This window comes from Heptranchias perlo, chromosome 5 (assembly GCF_035084215.1).
Source record: "Heptranchias perlo isolate sHepPer1 chromosome 5, sHepPer1.hap1, whole genome shotgun sequence".
Classification (NCBI taxonomy): Eukaryota; Metazoa; Chordata; class Chondrichthyes; order Hexanchiformes; family Hexanchidae; genus Heptranchias; species Heptranchias perlo.
Window position 1 is genome coordinate 25,824,438 of NC_090329.1, and position 22,359 is coordinate 25,846,796.

The 22,359-nt window shown below is 47.8% G+C and overlaps 1 protein-coding gene across 1 annotated transcript in view; it reads left to right on the top strand.

Moving 5' to 3' along the window:
• The first annotated feature begins 1,643 nt into the window (after window positions 1-1,643).
• LOC137322140 (sialin-like) overlaps window positions 1,644-22,359 on the top strand; it is a 73,543-nt gene continuing 52,827 nt past the window's right edge. The window contains exons 1-2 of the mRNA XM_067985254.1: window positions 1,644-1,931; window positions 21,285-21,518. Of these exons, the coding sequence (XP_067841355.1) occupies window positions 1,644-1,931; window positions 21,285-21,518 (522 nt within the window). The remainder of the gene's footprint in view (window positions 1,932-21,284; window positions 21,519-22,359) is intronic.

The window sequence follows — 22,359 nt, forward strand, 5'->3', positions numbered from 1 at the left end:
CCTCTGGGGGAGTGTACGGTTGGAACCGATTCCTCTGGGGGAATGTACGGTTGGAACTGGGAAGCGGTGACCGATTCTTCGGTTAAGATATAGATATATACATATATCTTTACGGAAACCATGGCAAAGATTCAAAACGGTTTGGTGTCGACACTTCAGAAACTTGTTGACGGTGAATTTGGGTTATGTGGAACCCTGGTAAAAGATATTGATAATATTGAAGACTTGGAGGTCCTGGTACGGACCCTCACTAAGGAAAGGAAACTTAAGAAAGGTAGTTGGAAAGCTGTCCTCTTGCTGTGGCAAACTCTGCAGAGAAGCAAGTTAAAGACAGAATCAAATAAACGTGAAGTAGAAGCGGAAAAATGTCAGAAATTACAAGCTGACAAATCCTTGTGTTGTGAAACTCTGACGGCCTCAGTATCCTGGTTGCAGACAGATCGTAGTTATAAGGCACAAAAACTAGTATACCAGGCAGCCCTAGAGGAGAAAAACGGAGCTAGCGGAGAAACCCGAGGTGAAAGTGGAGGAATTAGGGCCGCGCTGCGAGGGACACTTAGTCAGAATCAAGAAGATCAGCATAAGGCAATCAGGGGCAATGTCAAAAAGAGATTAGTGAATTAAAAGAGCAATTGAAACAACATAAGGGTATAATGTTTGCAGTAACCAAAAGGCAAATTAGTCCCGATAATAGTGGGAGTGGGTCCCCCTGAAAGGAGATACACTATAAGGATTTGGCTGAGGCAGTTTATGAGTATGAGAACAGGCAGGGGAAAGAAAGAGGGAGGGAGCCACTGTACAAGGGAGAAACTGGCCGAGGTCCCAAGGCTAGAATGATGCCGATAAAGGCACTTAAGCTGAGTAGGAGAGGGGGGCCCTTTGGGGAAATGACCATCCCATACGATAGCCGGCAGTTAAAAGAGATGGCACCTGACATCCCGATAATAAAGAGGGTCCTGGTATCAGCCTGGCTACGATCAAGCAAGCCTCCAATCTACCCCAACATGATAACAAGGAAAGGATAATGTTATTACTTCATGTATGTCACCCCAAGGTATATAAGGCACTACCAGGAGACCTTAAAAATGGGAAAGGTACCCGGGAGGAAGCAAGTGGAAGGGTATGGGCAGCCACAGGGCACGGAACAGATTCAAACCAGACAGCCTTGAAAGAGTTACTGGAACGTAGGCAGGAAAATAACAAAAGGCCAGAGGCTTTTGCAGACATGTTATGAAACCATTATAAAGGTGCCTTCCCAGGGGAAGACCGTCCCGGCACAAGGCAGTGGGTCCAGAATCTCCTAGAGGCATAAAATGATAAATATGGGACCATTAACAACATTTATGATCCCACGGTAGCAGCCCATGATGATGCATGGGTAGTGGAGGGGATGAACCGCAAACGGGAACAGTATAAGGCGGGGCAGCCAAGATATATGCGGTACAACCCCAGAGAGGCCTATCGGCCCCACCCTGGAGGAACGAGGGAAGATGCCAGTCCTGTCCTGCCCCATCGGTCCCACTCTGGAGGAACGAGGGAAGATGCCAGTCCTGTCCTGCCCCATCGGTCCTACCCTGGAGGAACGAGGGAAGATGCCAGTCCTGTCCTGCTCCATCGCTCCCACCCCAGAGTAACGAGGAAAGATGCCAGTCCTGTCCTGCCCCATCGCTCCCACCCCGGAGGAACAAGGGAAGATGCCAGTCCTGTCCTGCCCCATCGGTCCCACCCCGGAGGAACAAGGGAAGATGCCAGTCCTGTCCTGCCCCATCGGTCCCACCCCAGAGGAACGAGGGAAGATGCCAGTCCTGTCCTGCTGCATTGGTCCCACCCTGGAGGAACGAGGGAAGATGCCAGTCATGTCCTGCTGCATCGGTCCCACCCTGGAAGAACGAGGGAAGATGCCAGTCCTGTCCTGCCCCAACCAGAGACCGGTCAGGACCAGAGTGTTGGTGTTGTGGTCAGGCAGGTAATTTGTCCCGGCAATGTCCTAAGAAGGTGGCGGGTGCAGCTTGCCCACGCAGAAATAGTAAGTAAGGGGAGTCAGAGATAGAATGCTGGAGGAAAAAGGTGGAGGAACTGGAAAGGCATATGGGTAATTCTGGAAAAGGGAGCCGGATAGACAGCACCCAGCTGATCAATACAGATGATCATGGCCAGCAGACAAGTTGACAATCCTTGGCCTCGCTGGTAGAGGGTCCATTAGTCGATTGCATATGTACCCCTGTGGTAGGCTCCATGTAGATGCATAGGTAGGAGGCCGTCCCAGAGTATTACTAGTCGATAATGGGGTACCTCACACGTATCTGTGGAGAGACAGACCACAACAGTTTGGTTTGGAAATCAAGGGATAGGGGGATCGGGCAGGAAAGTGGAGGTCAAAGATCAACCATGATCTTATTGAATGGCGGAGCAGGCTCAAGGGGCCATGTAGCCTACTCCTGATCCTATTTCTTATGTTCTTATGTTTTAAGGGATTTATAGAATTAGGAGGATTTGGAGGAGGTGGAGAGAAAGGGGAAATAGTGGAAACAGGCCTAATCATAGGAAATATGACGACGTGTCATTATATAGTGCACAGTAGAATGCAGGGAGAGCCAGAGGATGGTAAATTGGGAGTTTATTGGCTGGGTAGCCATGACATTATGGTGAATCTGGTTAACCGCTGACTGTGGCAAGTGGAAAAAAGGGCAAAACAAAGAGGAATAGTTATCAAACGAATGTATGACGTGGGGAGCGTTTTACGAAATGAGTGGGTGGACATTGAGACCATATTGAGGAATGTGGGTTGCTGGGCTACACATAAGAACGTGTGCAGTAGGGTGGATCGCGAGGTCCAGATATCAGGACCTCATCCCCCGCGGCCGGTGTGGCAATACCGCTTCCCAAGGGAGGCGGAAGGGCCAGTCAGGATCAGAGTACACTCCCTTGTTGAGCAGAGCGTACGAAGCAAAACAGCCAGCACCTGCAATTCCCCAATCTGGCCAGTCAAAAAACCTGACGGTTCATGGGGTTTGACCATAGATTACAGGGAGATTAATAAATACACCCCGGCCATAGCCCCAACACTTGCCTCATCCCCCGAGATCCTCATAAAGACCTCAGCGGAATCAGCCGTCTTCTCAGTGCTGCAGGTTTCAAATGAATTTTGGTCCATTCCACTGACCCAAGAGTGTCAGTATAAGTTCACTTTTCCCTAAAGCGAGCAGCAATATATATGGACCTGTTCACCTCAGGGATTTCAGAACTACCCATCCACCTTTCATCAAATTTTGTGAGATCAATTGTTAAACTTCTGGCGACCACGAGCCCTAGTCCAGTATGTAGATGACCTTCGACTCCACACCGAAACCTTACAGGACCATGTGGAACTGCTGCAAGAACTATTAGTCATAATGGGGGAAAAATTCGCTAAGGGTCAGTTTTGGGCGGTGGTAACGCGATGTGCTAACACCCCGCGCCCGACGGACCCTGCGCAGGCAGGACACAAGACCTTCCGTTCCAGGCCTTGCACGTGGAATCAATGCAATTCACACTTTCCACCACCAGAGGGAGCTCAATCTCTTAAAGGGAGGATGTTTCTTAGAAATTTCTTAAAGGTAGCATGTACCTGTTATTTGCTGAAAATAATAGTCTACTGTCTGCACGGAGTCTGAACAGAGATCAGACATTGCACATGTAAAACACAGATGCAGGTCCCATCCCTATGTTTACACACTGATGAGTTATGTTAAAACATTGAATAAAGGTTGCGCACTACTAATTCCCACATCCTCCAATCTGCACACCAGACCTCACCAATCTGCCGATCTGAGTTAGTACCAGGCCTGCGAGAGTGCATGCACCAAGGTTCTCTGCCGATGCACTAGAGACCTTGGGTGCAAGAGGTGCACAGAAGGAGGGACATCCTATATCCACAGGGGGGTGGGGCAAGAGGCCCTCCAGACATATACTTAAAAGGCAGTGGGAGGCAGCGGGGGATGAAGTCAATGCCAGGCGCACAGCATCATGAACATGGATGCAGTGCAGGAAGAAGTTCAATGCTTTGTCATGAGTGGTCAAGGTGAGTGAGGTCAACTGTCAAGTGGCGTCTCCTACCAACTGCACCACGCACTACACCCCCCCATCCCCCACATACCAATAAACTCTTTCCATCAGTACTCAACTCTTCCAATCAGATGCTTCCTCTCACCCTTACACATTACCACTGTTTCAAGCCGTCCACCCACAACTTACAGGCCACACACACTGCCAGCTATTCAACTATGACAGGCATATCACCCAGGCACATGTCCGCTTTCTTGCAGGAGAAGGTGGCGCATATCAAGAGGCAGCAAGTGGCTGTGGCATTTAGCCCCTCGAGCCTGTTCCACCATTCAATGAGATCATGGTGGACCTGTGACCTAACTCCATATACCCGTCTTAGCCCCATATCCCTTAATACCCTTGGTTCACAGAAATCTATCAATCTCAGATTTAACATTCACCCTTTGTGTGTAGATGCAGTTCCTAACTTCACTCCTGCACGTCCTGGCTCTAAATGTTAGGCTATGTCCCTGTGCCCTAGTATTGAAGTCTAGGAGACCTCCAAAAACAGTTACAAATGTCTTGGCAGCATTGGGAATAATCCAGCCACTAACCTGTAAATCCTGCATGGTCCCTTTAAATAGCATTGGCGGGGCTCCTCCAGGCAATCTAAGGCACGTTCAGATGGTCGGGGGTTAAGACTGTGCGTTGAGTTGAGCGTTAAGTGCCAAAATGGTGTCTATCACTTTAAATCAGCGTTGCACACTGATTGAAGCCATTTTCTCCCTACTTTACGTGATTCCAGCGTTCATTATCTGCGCCTGCGCAAACTCCTATACCAAGATGGCGTCTGGCGCACGTCACGCAGGAAATGTGCGTGCGCATCCAAGACGCCATCTTGGATGTCGAAGATGCCGTGTAGCGCCAAAACAACGGGCACTCCACGGCACAATTTAGCGTCCAATAACTCAGAGTGGATTAAGATTAAGCCCACATAAGGCGCAGGTTGCTCGACCGCAGTTAACCTTCTTGGGGATAAAAATAAGCATGGGATGCTGTCAAATCACAGAGGAAAAATAGCCGCAATAAAAAACATCCCTACCCAGCCAATATCCCCTCCCTAAGGTTGTTTTTAAGGATGATGGGATACCACAGGCAGTTTGTGGAAGATTTCGCAGCCCGATCTGCCCCATTATACGCGCTATTAAAAAAGGGGCCCCATGGGAATGGGGACGCCAACAAGATCAAGCGGTGAGAGCTATGAAGCAAGCACTTTGCCTAATGTTAGATAATCATTCCCTGTGGAATGCTGGCTCCCTTTCTATTCTCACAGACGCAAGGTCTGCCCACAGCCTTGGACTTGGCCAATCCACTTTTTGGCCAAGTGCCTGAAGCTTTGCAGGATGGGATACATGATTATGATTTGATCGAGAAATCGTATTTCTTACAAGGATTCTCCCCCAGCACTATTTAAAGGGATCATGCAGGAGTTACAAGTTAGTTGCTGGATTATTGCTTCTGGCTGCTGATGCATTTGTACATGTTTTTGGAGGTCTCCTATACTTGAATACTGGGACTAGGGGACATAGCCTAAAAATTAGAGCCAGAACTTTCAGGAGTGAAGTTAGGAAACGCTTCTACACACAAAGGGTGGTGCAACTTTGGAACACTCTTCTGCAGATGACAGTTGATGCTAGCTCAATTGTTAATTTTCAATCTGAGATTGATAGATTTTTGTTAACCAAAGGTATTAAGGGATATGGGGCTAAGGCGGGTATATGGAGTTAGGTCACAGATCAACCATGATCTCACTGAATGGTGGAACAGGCTCGAGGGGCTAAATGGCCTCCTCCTGTTCCTATCTGTCTATGTTCCTATAATAAAGTTTCAATACTCTACAGGGAGTGGGCTGGCTGGCTGACAGGCAACAGAAAGGGCACTGGCAGAGTGGCAGGGATGGGACAGGAATGCTGTCATCCTGAGAGAGGACAGCAGGTTCATGTTCCATGGAGCCACTGCCACTTGCTGCCTCCTGTTATGCGCCACCTTCTCCTGCAAGAAAGTGGGACGTATGTCGGTGAGTGTCCTGCAGGATGTTTGGGTGATATGCCTATCATGGTTGAATAGCTGCCAGTGTGCGTGACCTTTGAGTTGTGGGTGTGTGGCTTGCAACAGTGGTAATGTGTGAGGGTGAGAAGAAGCATCTGACTGGAAGAGTTGAGTACTGATGGAAGGAGTTTGTGGTAGATGGGTGATGGGGGTGTAGTAAATGGAGCAGTGGATGCGGCTAGTGGTGCAGTTGGTAGGAGATGCCACTTGACAGTTGACCTCACTCACCTTGACCACTCGTGTCAAAGCATTGAACGTCTTCCTGCACTGCATCCATGTTCATGGTTTATGCGCCTGGCATTGACTGTATCCCCCACTGGCTCCAACTCCCTTGGGAGTATATGTCTGGAGGGCCTCTTGCCCCACTGCAGACATAGCATGTCCCTCCTTCTGTCCACCTCTTGCACCAAGGCCTCTAGTGCATCAGCGGAGAACCTTGGTGCACGCTCTCTCTCAGGCCCGCTACAAACTCAGATCAGCAGATTGGTGAGGTCTGGCGTGCAGATTGGAGAATGTGGCATTTAGTAGTGCACAACCTTTATTCAGTGTTTTAATATAACTCAACAGTTTGTAAACATAGGGACGGGACCTGCATCTGTGTTTTATATTTGTGATTTCTGATCTCCGTTCAGACTCCGTTCAGACCTGTATCTTATATTTTTCAAATATCAGAGTCCCGCAAACTTAGAGCAGCCAAGTTGTTGCTCATTAAAAATTCCAGAAGTCCATCATCACCGTGCTGCACTATATTGCAGCACAGATTCACTCCCCAATTCACTTCCATCACTTCCTGCAGCCACAGTGCACCTTCCCTTTAAGAACTGCAGGCTGCCTTAAAATGGTGATAACCACTCGTGATATCTGGGCCGCCTGCTGGTGAGCAGCTACTCAGCAGTGCAGGTAGCACTGGCCGCACGCAGCAATAAGGTAAATCACCAGGTAGCACGAATGTTTTCATCTGGCCCTCCCATCCAGCTGGTCAGCCATTAATGAAAATTAGAAGTGTGGTAGACTATTAAAATAAAGTGAGAAAAAATTATTTAAGTGGCAGGATGAGGGTTTTTCACTTATTGGTGAAGGATTAGTAGAATCACGAAATATCACCGAACAGTAAAGGCCCTTTCCCCATCAAGTCTGCACTGGGAGTTTTCCTCTACATGAACAACCCAGTCTAATCTGACACACTGTATCCTTTAATATCCCATCCAGTCTATTCCCACTCTCCTGCTCACTCCCCATACCGTTTAATATCCCACCCAGTCGAATTCCACTCTCCTGCTCACTCCCCATCCCCTTTAATATCCCACCCAATCTAATCCACTCTCCCCTCACTCCCCATACCCTTTAATATCCCACCCAGTGTAATCTTACTCTCCCACTCACTTCCCATACCCTTTAATATCATAACAGCACTGTGGGAGAATCTTCACCACACGGACTGCAGCGGTTCAAGGAGGCGGCTCACCACCACCTTCTCAAGGGACAACTAGGGATGGGCAATAAATGCTGGCCTTGCCAGCGATGCCCACATCCCATGAACAAATAAAAAAGAACTCACTTCCCATACCCTTTAATATCCCACTGAGTGTAATCTTACTCTCTTGCTCACTCCCCATACCCTTTAATATCCCACCTGGCCTAATCCCACTCTCCTACTCATTCTCCGTATCTTTTAATATCCCACCTAATCTCATCCCATTTTCTTGCTCATTCCCTGTAACCTTTAAGTCTAATTCCACTCTTCTGTCATGCTCCGTACCCTTGTATGGATATCGTAATTGGAAATAAGGAAATGGTAGACTTACTGAATAGCTACTTTGTATCAGTCTTCACAATAGAGGAAGAGGGCGAAATATCAGAGATACACGGAAAACTAAAAATAAATCAAGGGGAGGAACTAACTAGGTTCAATATTAGTAAACAAATGGTGATGCAGAAACTAATGCTATTAAAGATACACAAATCTCCAGGACCTGATGGTTTCCACCCCAGGGTATTAAAAGAAATAGGTGAGGAAATTATAGATGCTCCACTCATGATCTTCCAAAACTCTCTCAATTCAGAAATTGTCCCCTTGGATTGGAAAATTGCCAATGTCACTCCATTATTTAAGAAGGGTATGAGAGATAAAGTAGGAAATTATAGGCCTATTAGTCTAACGTCAGTTGTGGGGAAGTTACTAGAATCCATTATTAGGGTAAGAGACTGTGCATTTGGACAAATATGAGCTGATCAGAGAGAGCGAGCATGGATTTGTAAAGGATAAGTCATGTCTAACGAACCAATTTTTTGAGGAGGTAACAAACGTGATAGATACGGGAATGTCTATGGATGTTATTTATATGGACGTCCAGAAGGCATTCGATAAAGTTCCATGTAAGAGACTATTAACAAAAATGAAAGCACATAGAATTGGAAGCAATCTATTGGCTTGAATAGGGAATTGGTGAAGAGGTAGGAGACGGACAGTGGGGATAATGGGTATGTACTCAAATTGGCAGGATGTGACAAGTGGTGTCCCCCAGGGATCTGTACTGGGGCCTCAGCTTTTCACTATATTGATAAATGACTTGGATAAGGAATAAAGAGCTGTATTTGCAAGTTTGCTGATGACACTAAGTTAGGTGGTACTGTAAATAGTGTAGATGGGAGCAGAAAGTTGCAACATTGATAGATTAAGTGAGTGGGAAAAACTGTAGCAAATGGAGTTCAATGTGGGGAAGTGTGAGATCATCCATTTTGAACCTAAGAAAAATAGATCAGAGATTTTTCTAAATGGCGAAAAGCTAGGAACTGTGGAGGAGCAGAGAGATTTAGGAGTCCAAGTACAGAAATCATTAAAAGCTAGTGGATAGGCACAAAAAGGAATTAAAAAGGCGAATGGAATGTTGGCCTTTATCTCAAGAGGGCTGAAATACAAAGGGGTGAAAGTTATGTTACTGCTGTAAAGAGCTCTCCTGCTCTGCGTTCAGTTCTGGGCACCCCACTTCAGAAAGGATATATTGGCCTTAGAGGGGGTGCAGCGCAGATTCACCAGAATGATACCAGGGCTAAAAGCTTAAATTATGAGGACAGGTTGCGTAGACCAGACTTGTATTCCCTTGAGTTTAGAAGATTAAGGGCTGATCAAATCGAGGTTTAAGATGATTAAAGGATGTGATAGGGTAGATAGAGAGAAACTATTTCCTCTGGTGGTGGAGTCCAGAACAAGGGGGCATAATCTTAAAATTAGAGCTAGGCTGTTCAGGAGTGATGTCAGGAAGCACTTCTTCACACAAAGGGGAGTGGAAATCTGGAACTCTCTCCCCAAAAAGCTGTTGAGGCTGGGGGTCAATTGAAAATTTCAAAACTGCGATTGATAGATTTTTATTAGGCAAGGGTATTAAGAGTTACAGAACCAAGGTGGGTAGATGGAGTTAAAATACAGATCAGCTGTGTTCTAATTGAATGGCAGAACAGGCTCGAGAGGCTGAATGGCCTCCTCCTGTTCCTATGTTCTTCCTATGTTCCTTTAACATCCCACCCAGTCTAATCCCACCCTCCTGCTCACTCCCCACACACATTAATATCCCACCCAGTCTAATCCCACCCTCCTGCTCACTCCCCATACCCTTTAATATCCCACCCAGTCTAATTCCACTCTCCTGCTCACTCCCCACACCCATTAATATACCATCCAGTCTAATCCCACTCTCCTGCTCACTCCCCACACCCTTTAATATCCCACCCAGTCTAATCCCACTCTCCTGCTCACTCCCCACACCCTTTAATGTCCCACCCAGTCTAATTCCACTCTCCTGCTCACTCCCCACACCCATTAATATAACATCCAGTCTAATCCCACTCTCCTGCTCACTCCCCATACCCTTTAATATCCCACCCAGTCCAATCCCACTCTCCTGCTCACTCCCCACACCCTTTAATATCCCACCCAGTCTAATTCCACTCTCCTGCTCACTCCCCACACCCATTAATATAACATCCAGTCTAATCCCACTCTCCTGCTCACTCCCCATACCCTTTAATATCCCACCCAGTCTAATCCCACTCTCCTGCTCATCTCCCATATCCTTCAATATCCCATCTGGTTCACTAATGTCCTTTAGGGAACAAAACCTGCATTCCTTACCCGGTCTGGCCTATATGTGACTCCAGACCCACAGCAATGTGGTTGATTCTTAATCGCCCTCTGAAATGGCCTAGCAAGCCATTCAATTGTACAATCTCACTCCAGAAAGTCACTATGATTAAAACCAGATGGACCACCCGGCATTGGACCACGAGGCACCGGACACGACAAAGGCAAACCAAGCCCAGTCGACCCTGCAAAGTCCTCCCAGCTAACATCTGGGGACTTGTGCCAAAATTGGGAGAGCTGTCCCACAGACTAGTTAAGCTACAGCCTGACAAAGCCATACTCACAGAATCATATCTTTCAGCCACCGTCCCAGACTCTTCTATCACCATCCCTAGGTATGTCCTGTCCCACCGGCAGGATAGACCCACCAGAGGTGGCGGTACAGTGATATACAGTCAGGAGGGAGTGGCCCTCGGCGTTCTCAACATTGACTTTGGACTCCATGAAATCTCATGGCATCAGGCCAAACATGGGCAAGGAAACCTCCTGCTGATTACCACCTACCGCCCTCCCTCAGCTGATGAATCAGTCCTCCTCCATGTTGAGCACCACTTGGAGGAAGCACTGAGGGTAGCAAGGGCACAGAACGTACTATGGGTGGGGGACTTCAATGTCTATCACCAAGAGTGGCTCGGTAGCACCATCACTGACCGAGCTGGCCGAGTCTTGAAGGACATAGCTGCCAGACTGGGCCTGCGGCAGGTGTTGAGCGAACCAACACGAGGGAAAAACCTACTTGACCTCGTCCTCACCAATCATTTTTTTTATTTGTTCATGGGATGTGGGCGTCGCTGGCGAGGCCAGCATTTATTGCCCATCCCGAATTGCCCTTGAGAAGGTGGTGGTGAGCCGCCTTCTTGAACCGCTGCAGTCCGTCTGGCGAAGGTTCTCCCACAATGCTGTTAGGAAGGGAGTTCCAGAATTTTGACCCAGCGACGATGAAGGAACGGCGATATATTTCCAAGTCGAGATGGTGTGTGACTTGGAGGGGAATGTGCAGGTGGTGTTGTTCCCATGTGCCTGCTGCTCTTGTCCTTCTAGGTGGTAGAGGTCGCGGGTTTTGGAGGTGCTGTCGAAGAAGCCTTGGCAAGTTGCTGCAGTGCATCCTGTGGATGGTACACACTGCAGCCACAGTGCACCGATGGTGAAGGGAGTGAATGTTTAAGGTGGTGGATGGTGTGCCAATCAAGCGGGCTGCTTTGTCCTGGATGGTGTCGAGCTTCTTGAGTGTTGTTGGAGCTGCACTCATGCAGGCAAGTGGAGAGTATTCCATCGCACTCCTGACTTGTGCCTTGTAGATGGTGGAAAGGCTTTGGGGAGTCAGGAGGTGAGTCACTCACCGCAGAATACCCAGACTCTGACCTGCTCTTGTAGCCACAGTATTTATATGGCTGGTCCAGTTAAGTTCATGGTCAATGGTGACCCCCCAGGATGTTGATGGTGGGGGATTCGGTGATGGTAATGCGTTGAATGTCAAGGGGAGGTGGTTAGACTCTCTCTTGTTGGAGATGGTCATTGCCTGGCACTTGTCTGGCGCAAATGTTACTTGCCACTTATGAGCCCAAGCCTGGATGTTGTCCAGGTCTTGCTGCATACGGGCTCGGACTGCTTCATTATCTGAGGGGTTGCGAATGGAACTGAACACTGTGCAATCATCAGCGAACAATCCCATTGATGGAGCAGGTGAAGATGGTTGGGCCTCGGACACTACCTGTCGCAGATGCATCTGTCCATGACAGTATTATTAGGAGTGACCACCGCACAGTCCTTATGGAGATGAATCCCGTCTTCACACTGAGGACACCATCCAACGTGTTGTGTGGCACTACCACTGTGCTAAATGGGATAGATTCAGAACAGATCTAGCAGCTCAAAACTGGGCATCCAAGAGGCTCTGTGGGCCATCAGCAGCAGCAGAATTGTATTCCAGCACAATCTGTAACCTCATGGCCCGACATATTCCTCACTCTACCATTACCAACAAGCCAAGGGATCAACCCTGGTTCAATGAGGAGTGTAGAAGAGCATGCCAGGAGCAGCACCAGGCATACCTAAAAATGAGGTGCCAACCTGATGAAGCTACAACACAGGACGACATGCATGCTAAACAGAGGAAGTAACATGCTATAGACAGATCGAAGCGATTCCACAACCAAAGGATCAGATCAAAACTCTGCCATCCTGCCACATCGTGTCGTGAATGGTGGTGGACAATTAAACAACTAACGGGAGGAGGTGGAGCATTTGGAACCCCCTTCAGCCAGAAGTGCCGAGTGAATGATCCATCTCGGCCTCCTCCAGATATCCCCAACATCACAGAAGCCAATCTTCAGCCAATTCAATTCACTCCTCATGATATCAAGAAACGGCTGAGTGCATTGGATACAGCAAAGGCTATGGGGCCTGACAACATCCCGGCCGTTGTGCTGAAGTCTTGTGCTCCAGAACTAGCCGCGCCTCCAGCCAAGCTGTTCCAGTACAGCTACAACACTGGCATCTACCTGACAAGGTGGAAAATTGCCTAGATATGCCCCATCCACAAAAAGCAGGACAAATCCAATCCGGCCAATTACCACCCCATCAGTCTACTCTCAATCATCAGCAAAGTGATGGAAGGTGTCGTCGACACTGCTATCAAGCAGCACTTTTTTTTCATTCGTTCACGGGATGTGGGCGTCGCTGGCAAGGCCGGCATTTATTGCCCATCCCTAATTGCCCTCGAGAAGGTGGTGGTGAGCCGCCTTGTTGAACCGCTGCAGTCCGTGTGGTGACGGTTCTCCCACAGTGCTGTTAGGAAGGGAGTTCCAGGATTTTGACCCAGCGACAATGAAGGAACGGCGATATATTTCCAAGTCGGGATGGTGTGTGACTTGGAGGGGAACGTGCAGGTGGTGTTGTTCCCATGCGCCTGCTGCCCTTGTCCTTCTAGGTGGTAGAGGTCGCGGGTTTGGGAGGTGCTGTCGAAGAAGCCTTGGCGAGTTGCTACAGTGCATCCTGTGGATGGTGCACACTGCAGCCACAGTGCGCCGGTGGTGAAGGGAGTGAATGTTTAGGGTGGTGGATGGGGTGCCAATCAAGCGGGCTGCTTTATCTTGGATGGTGTCGAGCTTCTTGAGTGTTGTTGGAGCTGCACTTATCCAGGCAAGTGGAGAGTATTCCATCACACTCCTGACTTGTGCCTTGTAGATGGTGGAAAGGCTTTGGGGAGTCAGGAGGTGAGTCACTCGCCGCAGAATACCCAGCCTCTGACCTGCTCTCGTAGCCACAGTACTTATATGGCTGGTCCAGTTAAGTTTCTGGTCAATGGTGACCACCAGGATGTTGATGGTGGGGGATTCGGCGATGGTAATGCCGTTGAATGTCAAGGGGAGGTGGTTAGACTCTCTCTTGTTGGAGATGGTCATTGCCTGGCACTTATCTGGCGCGAATGTTACTTGCCACTTATCAGCCCAAGCCTGGATGTTGTCCAGGTCTTGCTGCATGCAGGCTCGGACTGCTTCATTATCTGAGGGGTTGCGAATGGAACTGAACACTGTGCAGTCATCAGCGAACATCCCCATTTCTGACCTTATGATGGAGGGAAGGTCATTGATGAAGCAGCTGAAGATGGTTGGGCCTAGGACACTGCCCTGAGGAACTCCTGCAGCAATGCCCTGGGGCTGAGATGATTGGCCTCCAACAACCACTACCATCTTCCTTTGTACTAGCTATGACTCCAGTCACTGGAGAGTTTTCCCCCTGATTCCCATTGACTTCAATTTTACTAGGGCTCCTTGGTGCCACACTCGGTCAAATGCTGCCTTGATGTCAAGGGCAGTCACTCTCACCTCACCTCTGGAATTCAGCTCTTTTGTCCATGTTTGGACCAAGGCTGTAATGAGGTCTGGAGCCGAGTGGTCCTGGCGGAACCCAAACTGAGCATCGGTGAGCAGGTTATTGGTGAGTAGGTGCCGCTTGATAGCACTGTCGACGACACCTTCCATCACTTTGCTGATGATTGAGAGTAGACTGATGGGGCAGTAATTGGCCGGATTGGATTTGTCCTGCTTTTTGTGGACAGGACATACCTGGGCAATTTTCCACATTGTCGGGTGGATGCCAGTGTTGTAGCTGTACTGGAACAGCTTGGCTAGAGGCGCAGCTAGTTCTGGAGCACAAGTCTTCAGCACTACAGCTGGGATGTTGTCAGGGCCCATAGCCTTTGCTGTATCCAGTGCACTCAGCCGTTTCTTGATATCACGTGGAGTGAATCGAATTGGCCGAAGACTGGCTTCCGTGATGGTGGGGATATCGGGAGGAGGCTGAGATGGATTATCCACTCGGCACTTCTGGCTGAAGATGGTTGCAAACGCTTCAGTCTTGTCTTTTGCACTCACGTGCTGGACTCCGCCATCATTGAGAATGGGGATGTTTGCAGAGCCTCCTCCTCCCGTTAGTTGTTTCATTGTCCACCACCATTCACGACTGGATGTGGCAGGACTGCAGAGCTTTGATCTGATCCGTTGGTTGTGGAATCGCTTAGCTCTGTCTATAGCATGTTGCTTCCGCTGTTTAGCATGCATGTAGTCCTGAGTTGTAGCTTCACCAGGTTGGCACCTCATTTTTAGGTACGCCTGGTGCTGCTCCTGGCATGCTCTTCTACACTCCTCATTGAACCAGGGTTGATCCCCTGGCTTGTTGGTAATGGTAGAGTGAGGAATATGCCGGGCCATGAGGTTACAGATTGTGCTGGAATACAATTCTGCTGCTGCTGATGGCCCACAGCGCCTCATGGATGCCCAGTTTTGAGCTGCTAGATCTGTTCTGAATCTATCCCATTTAGCACGGTGGTAGTGCCACACAACACGTTGGATGGTGTCCTCAGTGCGAAGACGGGATTTCATCTCCACGAGGACTGTGCGGTGGTCACTCCTACCAATACTGTCATGGACAGATGCATTTGCGACAGGTAGATTGGTGAGGACGAGGTCAAGTAAGTTTTTCCCTCGTGTTGGTTCGCTCACCACCTGCCGCAGGCCCAGTCTAGCAGCTATGTCCTTCAGGACTCGGTCAGTAGTGGTGCTACCGAGCCACTCTTGGTGATGGACATTGAAGTCCCCCACCCAGAGTACATTTTGTGCCCTTGCTACCCTCAGTGCTTCCTCCAAGTGGTGTTCAACATGGAGGAGGACTGATTCATCAGCTGAGGGAGGACGGTAGGTGGTAATCAGCAGGAGGTTTCCTTGCCCATGTTTGACCTGATGCCATGAGATTTCATGGGGTCCAGAGTCAATGTTGAGGACTCCCAGGGCCACTCCCTCCTGACTGTATATCACTGTACCGCCACCTCTGGTGGGTCTGTCCTGCCGGTGGGACAGGACATACCCAGGGATGGTGATGGAAGAGTCTGGGACGTTGGCTGAAAGATATGATTCTGTGAGTATGGCTATGTCAGGCTGTTGCTTGACTAGTCTGTGGGACAGCTCTCCCAATTTTGGCACAAGTCCCCAGATGTTAGTAAGGAGGACCTTGCAGGGTCGACTGGGCTTGGTGTTTTGCCGTTGTCGTGTCCGGTGCCTAGTGGTCCGATGCCGGGTGGTCCGTCCGGTTTTATTCTTATTATGACTTTTCGTAGCGAGATTTTACAACTGAGTGGCTTGCTAGGCCATTTCAGAGGGCAATTAAGAATCAACCACATTGCTGTGGGTCTGGAGTCACATATAGGCCAGACCGGGTAAGGGCGGCAGGCTTCCTTCCCTAAAGGACATTAGTGAACCAGATGGGTTTTTACGACAATCCGGTAGTTTCATGGCCATCATTACTGATACTAGTATTTTAATTCCAGATTTTTTTTATTTAATTAATTGAATTTTTTTCACCAATAACCTGCTCACAATGCTCAGTTTGGGTTCCGTCAGGACCACTCGGCTCCAGACCTCATTACAGCCTTGGTCCAAACATGGACAAAAGAGCTGAATTCCAGAGGTGAGGTGAGAGTGACTGCATTTGACTGAATGTGGCACCAAGGAGCCCAATTAAAATTGACGTGAATGGGAATCAGGGGGAAAACTCTCCAGTGGCTGGAGTCATACTCCTGCTCACTCCTCACATCCTTTAATATCCCACCCAGTCTATTCCCACTCTCCTGCTCACTCCCCACACCCTTTACTATTTCTATTTTTCACGTAACCACAATTCCCTTTTAAAAGAGCCTATATACTCTGCTTCAGCAACGGTTTCATAGAATCATAGAATCCGACAGCTCAGAAGGAGCTGTCTTTGAAAGAGCTGTACACTTTATTCCCGCAACCCAGCTTTTTCCCTGTAGCCCTGCAAATTAATCCTCTTCAAGTACATGTCCAATTGCCTTTCGAACATTCCTTTGCAATCTGTCTCCACCACCCTTTCAGGAGGAGCGTCCCAGGTCTTATCAACCATCCCTGTGTAAACATTTCTCCTCATTTCCCCTCTTGTTCTTTCCCACTTATTTTAAATATGTGACTTCTGGTTAGCGACCCAATTGCCAGAGAAAACAGTCTCTCCCCATTTGCTCTATCAAAACCCCTCATAATCTATTAGGTTCCCCTTAACCTTCTCTGCTGTAAGGAGAACAATCCCAGCTTCTCCAATTTCTCCACATAACTGAAGGCCCTCATCCCTGGCGCAAATAGCCACATGGGAATACGATGACGTGGCGATAACGGAGACCTGGCTTAAAAAAGGGCAGGAATGGGTACTAAATATTCCTGGATACAAGGTGTTCAGGAAAGGTAGAGAAGGAAGGAAAGGAGGTGGGGTGGCAGTATTGATTACCGAGAATATTACAGTGCTGGAGAGCGAGGATGTCCCGGAGGGGTGAAGGACAGAATCTATTTGGTTAGAGTTAAGAAATAAAAGAGGTGCCACTACACTACTGGGTGTATTCTATAGGCCACCAACTAGTGGGAAGAATATAGAGGAGTAAATTTGCAGGGAAATTACAGAGAGGTGCAAAAGCTATAGAGTAGTGATAATTGGGGACTCCAACTTTCCTAAAATAGACTGGGATAACAATAATAAGGGGCACAGAAGGGGAGGAATTTTGGAAATGTGTTTAGGGTAACTTTCTTAACCAGTACGTTTCCGGCCCAACGAGGATGTAGATATTGCTGGACTTGGTTCTAGGCAATGAGGCGGGCCAACTGGAGCAAGTGTCAGTGTGGGAGCATTTAGGGAGCAGCGATCATAGTATCATAAGGTTTAGAACAGCTATGGAAAAGGACACTGACGACGCTAAAGTAAAAATACTCAATTGGAGGAGGGCCAATTTAAGTGGGATGAGAACAGGTCTGGCCTGGGTAAATTGGAATCATAGATTGGCAGGCAAAACTGTAATTGAACAGTGGATGGCTTTTAAGATGGAGATGGTTCGGGTACAGTCGAGGCACATTCCCACGAGGGAGAAAGGGAGGGCAACTAAAGCCAGAGCTCCCTGGATGACAAAAGAGATAGTGAGAAAGATGAAATGGAAAAAAGAGGCGTATGACAGATGTCAGGTTGATAACACAAGTGAGAACCAGGCAGAATATAGAAAGTTCAGAGGGGAAGTGAAAAAGGAAATAAGAGGGGCAAAGAGAGAGTATGAGAATAGACTGGCAGCCAACATAAAAGGGAATCCAAAAGTCTTCGACAGACATGTAAACAGTAAACGGGTAGTAAGAGGAGGGGTGTAGTCGATTAGGGACCATAAAAGAGATCTATTTATGGAGGCAGACAGGATGGCTGAGGTACTAAATGAGTACTTTGCATCTGTCTTTACCAAGGAAGAAGATGCTACCAGAGTCTCAGTAAGGGAAGATATAGTTGAGATACTGGATGGGCTAAAAATTGATAAAGAAGAGGTACTTGAAAGGCTAGCTGTACTTAAAGTAGATAAGTCACCCGGTCCGGATGGGATGCACCCTAGGGTGCTAAGGGAAGTAAGGGTGGAAATTGCTGAGGTACTGGTCATAGTCTTCCAAACATCCGTAGATACGGGGGTGGTGCCAGAGGACTGGAGAATTGCAAATGTTACACCCTTGTTCAAAATAGGCTGTAAGGATAAACCCAGCAACTATAGGCCAGTCAGTGGTGGGGAAACTTTTAGAAACGATAATCCAGGATAGAATTAACAGTCACTTGGACAAGCATGGATTGATTAGGGAAAGCCAGCATGGATTTGTTAAAGGCAAATCGTGTTTAACTAATCTGATAGAGTTTATTGATGAGGTAACAGAGGGTAGATGAGGGCAATTCAGTTGATGTGGCGTATATGGACTTTCAAAAGGCGTTTGATAATGTGCTGCACGCATCAAGATTGCGGCCCATGGAATAAATGGATCAGTAGCAACATGGATACAGAATTGGCTAATAACAGGAAACAGAGAGTGGTGGTGAACGGTTGTTTTTTGGATTGGAGGGACGTGTACAGTGGTGTTCCCCAGGGGTCAGTGCTGGGACCACTGCTTTTCTTGATATATATTAATGACTTGGACTTGGGTATACAGGGCACAATTTCAAAATTTGCAGATGACACAAAACTTGGAAGGCTCGTAAACAGTGAGAAGGATAGTGATAGACTTCAAGAGGATATGGATAGGCTGGTGGAATGGGCAGACATATGGTAGATGAAATTTAACACAGAAAAATGCAAAGTGATACATTTCGGTTGGAAGAATGAGGCAAGGCAATATAAACTAGAGGGCACAACTCTAAAAGGGGTACAGGAACAGAGAGATCTGGGGGTACATGTGCATAAATCGTTGAAGGTGGTAGGGCAGGTTGAGAAAGCAATTAAAAAAGCATACAGGATCCTGGGCTTTATAAATAGAGGCATAGAATACAAAAGCAAGGAAGTCATGATGAACCTTTATAAAACACTGGTTTGGCCACAACTGGAGTATTGTGTCCAGTTCTGGGCACCGTACTTCAGGAAAGATGTGAAGGCCTTAGAGAGGGTGCAGAAGAGATTTACTAGAATGATTCCAGGGATGAGGGACTTTAGTTATGTGGATAGACTGGAGAAGCTGGGGTTGTTCTCCTTGGAACAGAGACGGTTGCGAGGAGATTTGATAGAGGTATTCAAAATCATGAAGGGTCTAGACAGAGTAGATAGAGAGAAACTGTTCCCATTGGCGGAAGGGTCAAGAACCAGAGGACATAGATTTAAGGTGATTAGCAAAAGAACCAAAGGTGACATGAGGAAAAACTTTTTTACACAGTGAGTGATTAGGATCTGGAATGCACTGCCTGAGGGGGTGGTGGAGGCAGATTCAATCATGGCCTTCAAAAGGGAACTGGATAAGTACTTGAAAGTAAAAAATTTGCAGAGCTATTTGGAAAGGGCGAGGGAGTGGGACTAGCTGGATTGCTCTTGCATAGAGCCGGCGCAGACTCGATGGGTCGAATGGCCTCCTTCCGTGTTATAACCTTTCTATGATTCTATCATCCTGGTAAACCTCCTCTATACCCTCTCCAAGGCCTTGACATCCTTCCTAAAGTGTGGTGCCCAGAATTAGACACAATACACCAGCTGAGGCCTAACCAGTGATTTGTAAAGGTTTAGCATGATTTCCTTGTTTTTGTATTCAATGCCCCTATTTACAAAATCCCATATGCTTTCTTAACCGCCTTATCAACTTGCCCTGCCACCTTCAAAGATTTGTGAATATACACCCCCAGGTCCCTCTGTTCTTGCATCCTCCTCAAAATAGTACCATTTAGATTAGATGCCTCTCCATGTTGTTCCTCCCAAAGTGCATCACTTCACACTTATCTGCATTAAATTGCAACTGCCATGTGTCTGCCCGTTTCACCAGTCTGTCTATGTCCTCCTGCAGTCTGCTACTTTCCTGCTCACTATTTATTTCTTTGCCAAGTACTGGATTAGGAGAAATTTCCTCCAACTAAACATTGGGAAGACCGAAGTCTTTGTCTTCGGTCCCCGCCACAAACTTTGTTCCCTAGCCACCAACTCCATCCCTCTCCCAGTCCACTGTCTGAGGCTGAACCAGACCGTTCGCAACCTTGGCGTCCTATTTCACCCTGAGCTGAGCTTCCGACCCCTTATCCTCTCCATCACAAAGACCGCCTACTTCCACCTCCATAACATCTCCCGTCTCCGCCCCTGCCTCAGCTCATCTGCTGCTGAAAATCTCATTCATTGCCCCAGCCTTTGTTACCTCTCGACTTGACTATTCCAATGCTCTCCTGGCCGGCCTCCCATCTTCCATCCTCCATAAATTTGAGCTCATCCAAAACTCTGCTACCCTTATCCTAACTCACACCAAGTCCCGTTCCTCCATCACCCCCTTGTGCTCACTGACCTACATTGGTTCCCGGTCCGGCAACACTCGATTTAAAATTCTCATCCTTGTTTTCAAATCCCTCCATGGCCTCGCCCCTCCCTATCTCTGTAACCTCCTCCAGCCCTACAACCCTCCGAGATCTCTGCGCTCCTCTAATTCTGGCCTCTTGCGCATCCCCGATTTTCATCACTCCACCATTGGCAGCCGTGCCTTCAGCTGCCTAGGCCCTAATTCCCTCCCTAAACCTCTCCACCTGTCTCTCCTCCTTTAAGATGCTCCTTAAAACCTACCTCTTTCCTGTCTGGATATCTCCTTATGTGGCTCTGTATCAAATGTTGTTTGATTACGCTCCTGTGAAGTGCCTTGGGACGTTTTACTATGTTAAAGGTGCTTAGAAATGCATGTTGGTTGTTGTTGTTGTTGTTGTTGTTGTTGTTGACTTCCACCTTCTTACTACACCCTCTTTATTGCCCTTCAATTCTAATTGCATTAATACTAAATTCACTTTACTGGATAAAAGCATTAATGGCCCTGAGTACCAAGTTAACAACCAACTATTTCATGCAAAGTAAATCAATTTTAAAAGTCCTTGAAACAAAGCACTTCCATCTGTCTCAGGGTCTCCATTTGGGGATCTCAGGGCCCAGAAGGCACAGTGTACCAGAACATAAGTAAAACCTCTAAAACTTTCTGAGTTACCTTTGTTTCAGGGTAAGGTCTACGACTGGAGTTTTGATACCCAGGGATGGATCCTAAGTGCCTTCTTCTATGGCTATCCTGTTTTCCAAATTCCCGCTGGGTTCTTTGCTGACAGAGTCGGAGGGAAGCTAATAGTTGGTGTTGGAGCACTTGTCAGTGCAGTTTGTACACTTCTGATTCCCCTGGCAGCAGACCTGGGAGCTTCCTACGTCATTGCACTGAGATTCCTAGCAGGTCTCGCAGAGGTACGTTGTATGCCATTATATTTACCTTTCTCTTCAATTGAACTTTGAATTAAGGTCAGCAATTTTGGGCCCCAATTCAGCAACTGTTTAGAGGTTAGATGTGTTGTTTTCAATGGGTGTTTGTAAATATTTTCCAGACACCCAGATTGTTCCCATCACTGCGATTTGGGCGTGTGGGGATTGGGGAACTGGGTGCTGGTGATCTCAGCTGGTCCCGCAAGTATCCCTCTACCCCCTCAACATGCGATTGTCTATTTGCCCTGAACGCCCGAGTAGATTACTCCAGTGCAAGGCCGGGACCCAGAGTAAGTGGGAGCGTCCTTGAAGGGCCACAGATATTTGGGGCCACAGTGAGTGAGAAAGCTTTTTTGAGCAAGAAATTATCTGCTCCCCCCAGTCTCAGTACCCTTCCCCCCCTGAATACCCACAATAATTTCTTTAGAAAAGAGAAGGCTGAGGGGTGACCTGATAGAGGTCTTTAAGATAATGATAGGGTTTGATAGGGTAGACATAGAGAAAATGTTTGCACTTGTGGGGAATCTAAAACTAGAGGTCATAAATATAAGAGAGTCACTATTAAATCCAATAGGGAATTCAGGACTTTACCAGAGAGTGGTGAGAATGTGGAACTCGCTACCACAAAGAGTGGTTGAGGCGAATAGCATAGATGCATTTAAGGGGAAGCTAGATGAACACATGAGGGAGAAAGGAACAGTTGATGGGGTTAGATGAAATAGGGAGAGAGGAGGCTCGTGTGGAGCAAAATCACTGGCACAGACCTGTTGGGCCAAATGTCCTGTTTCTGTGCTGTACATTCTATGTAATTACTCAATGCCCATTA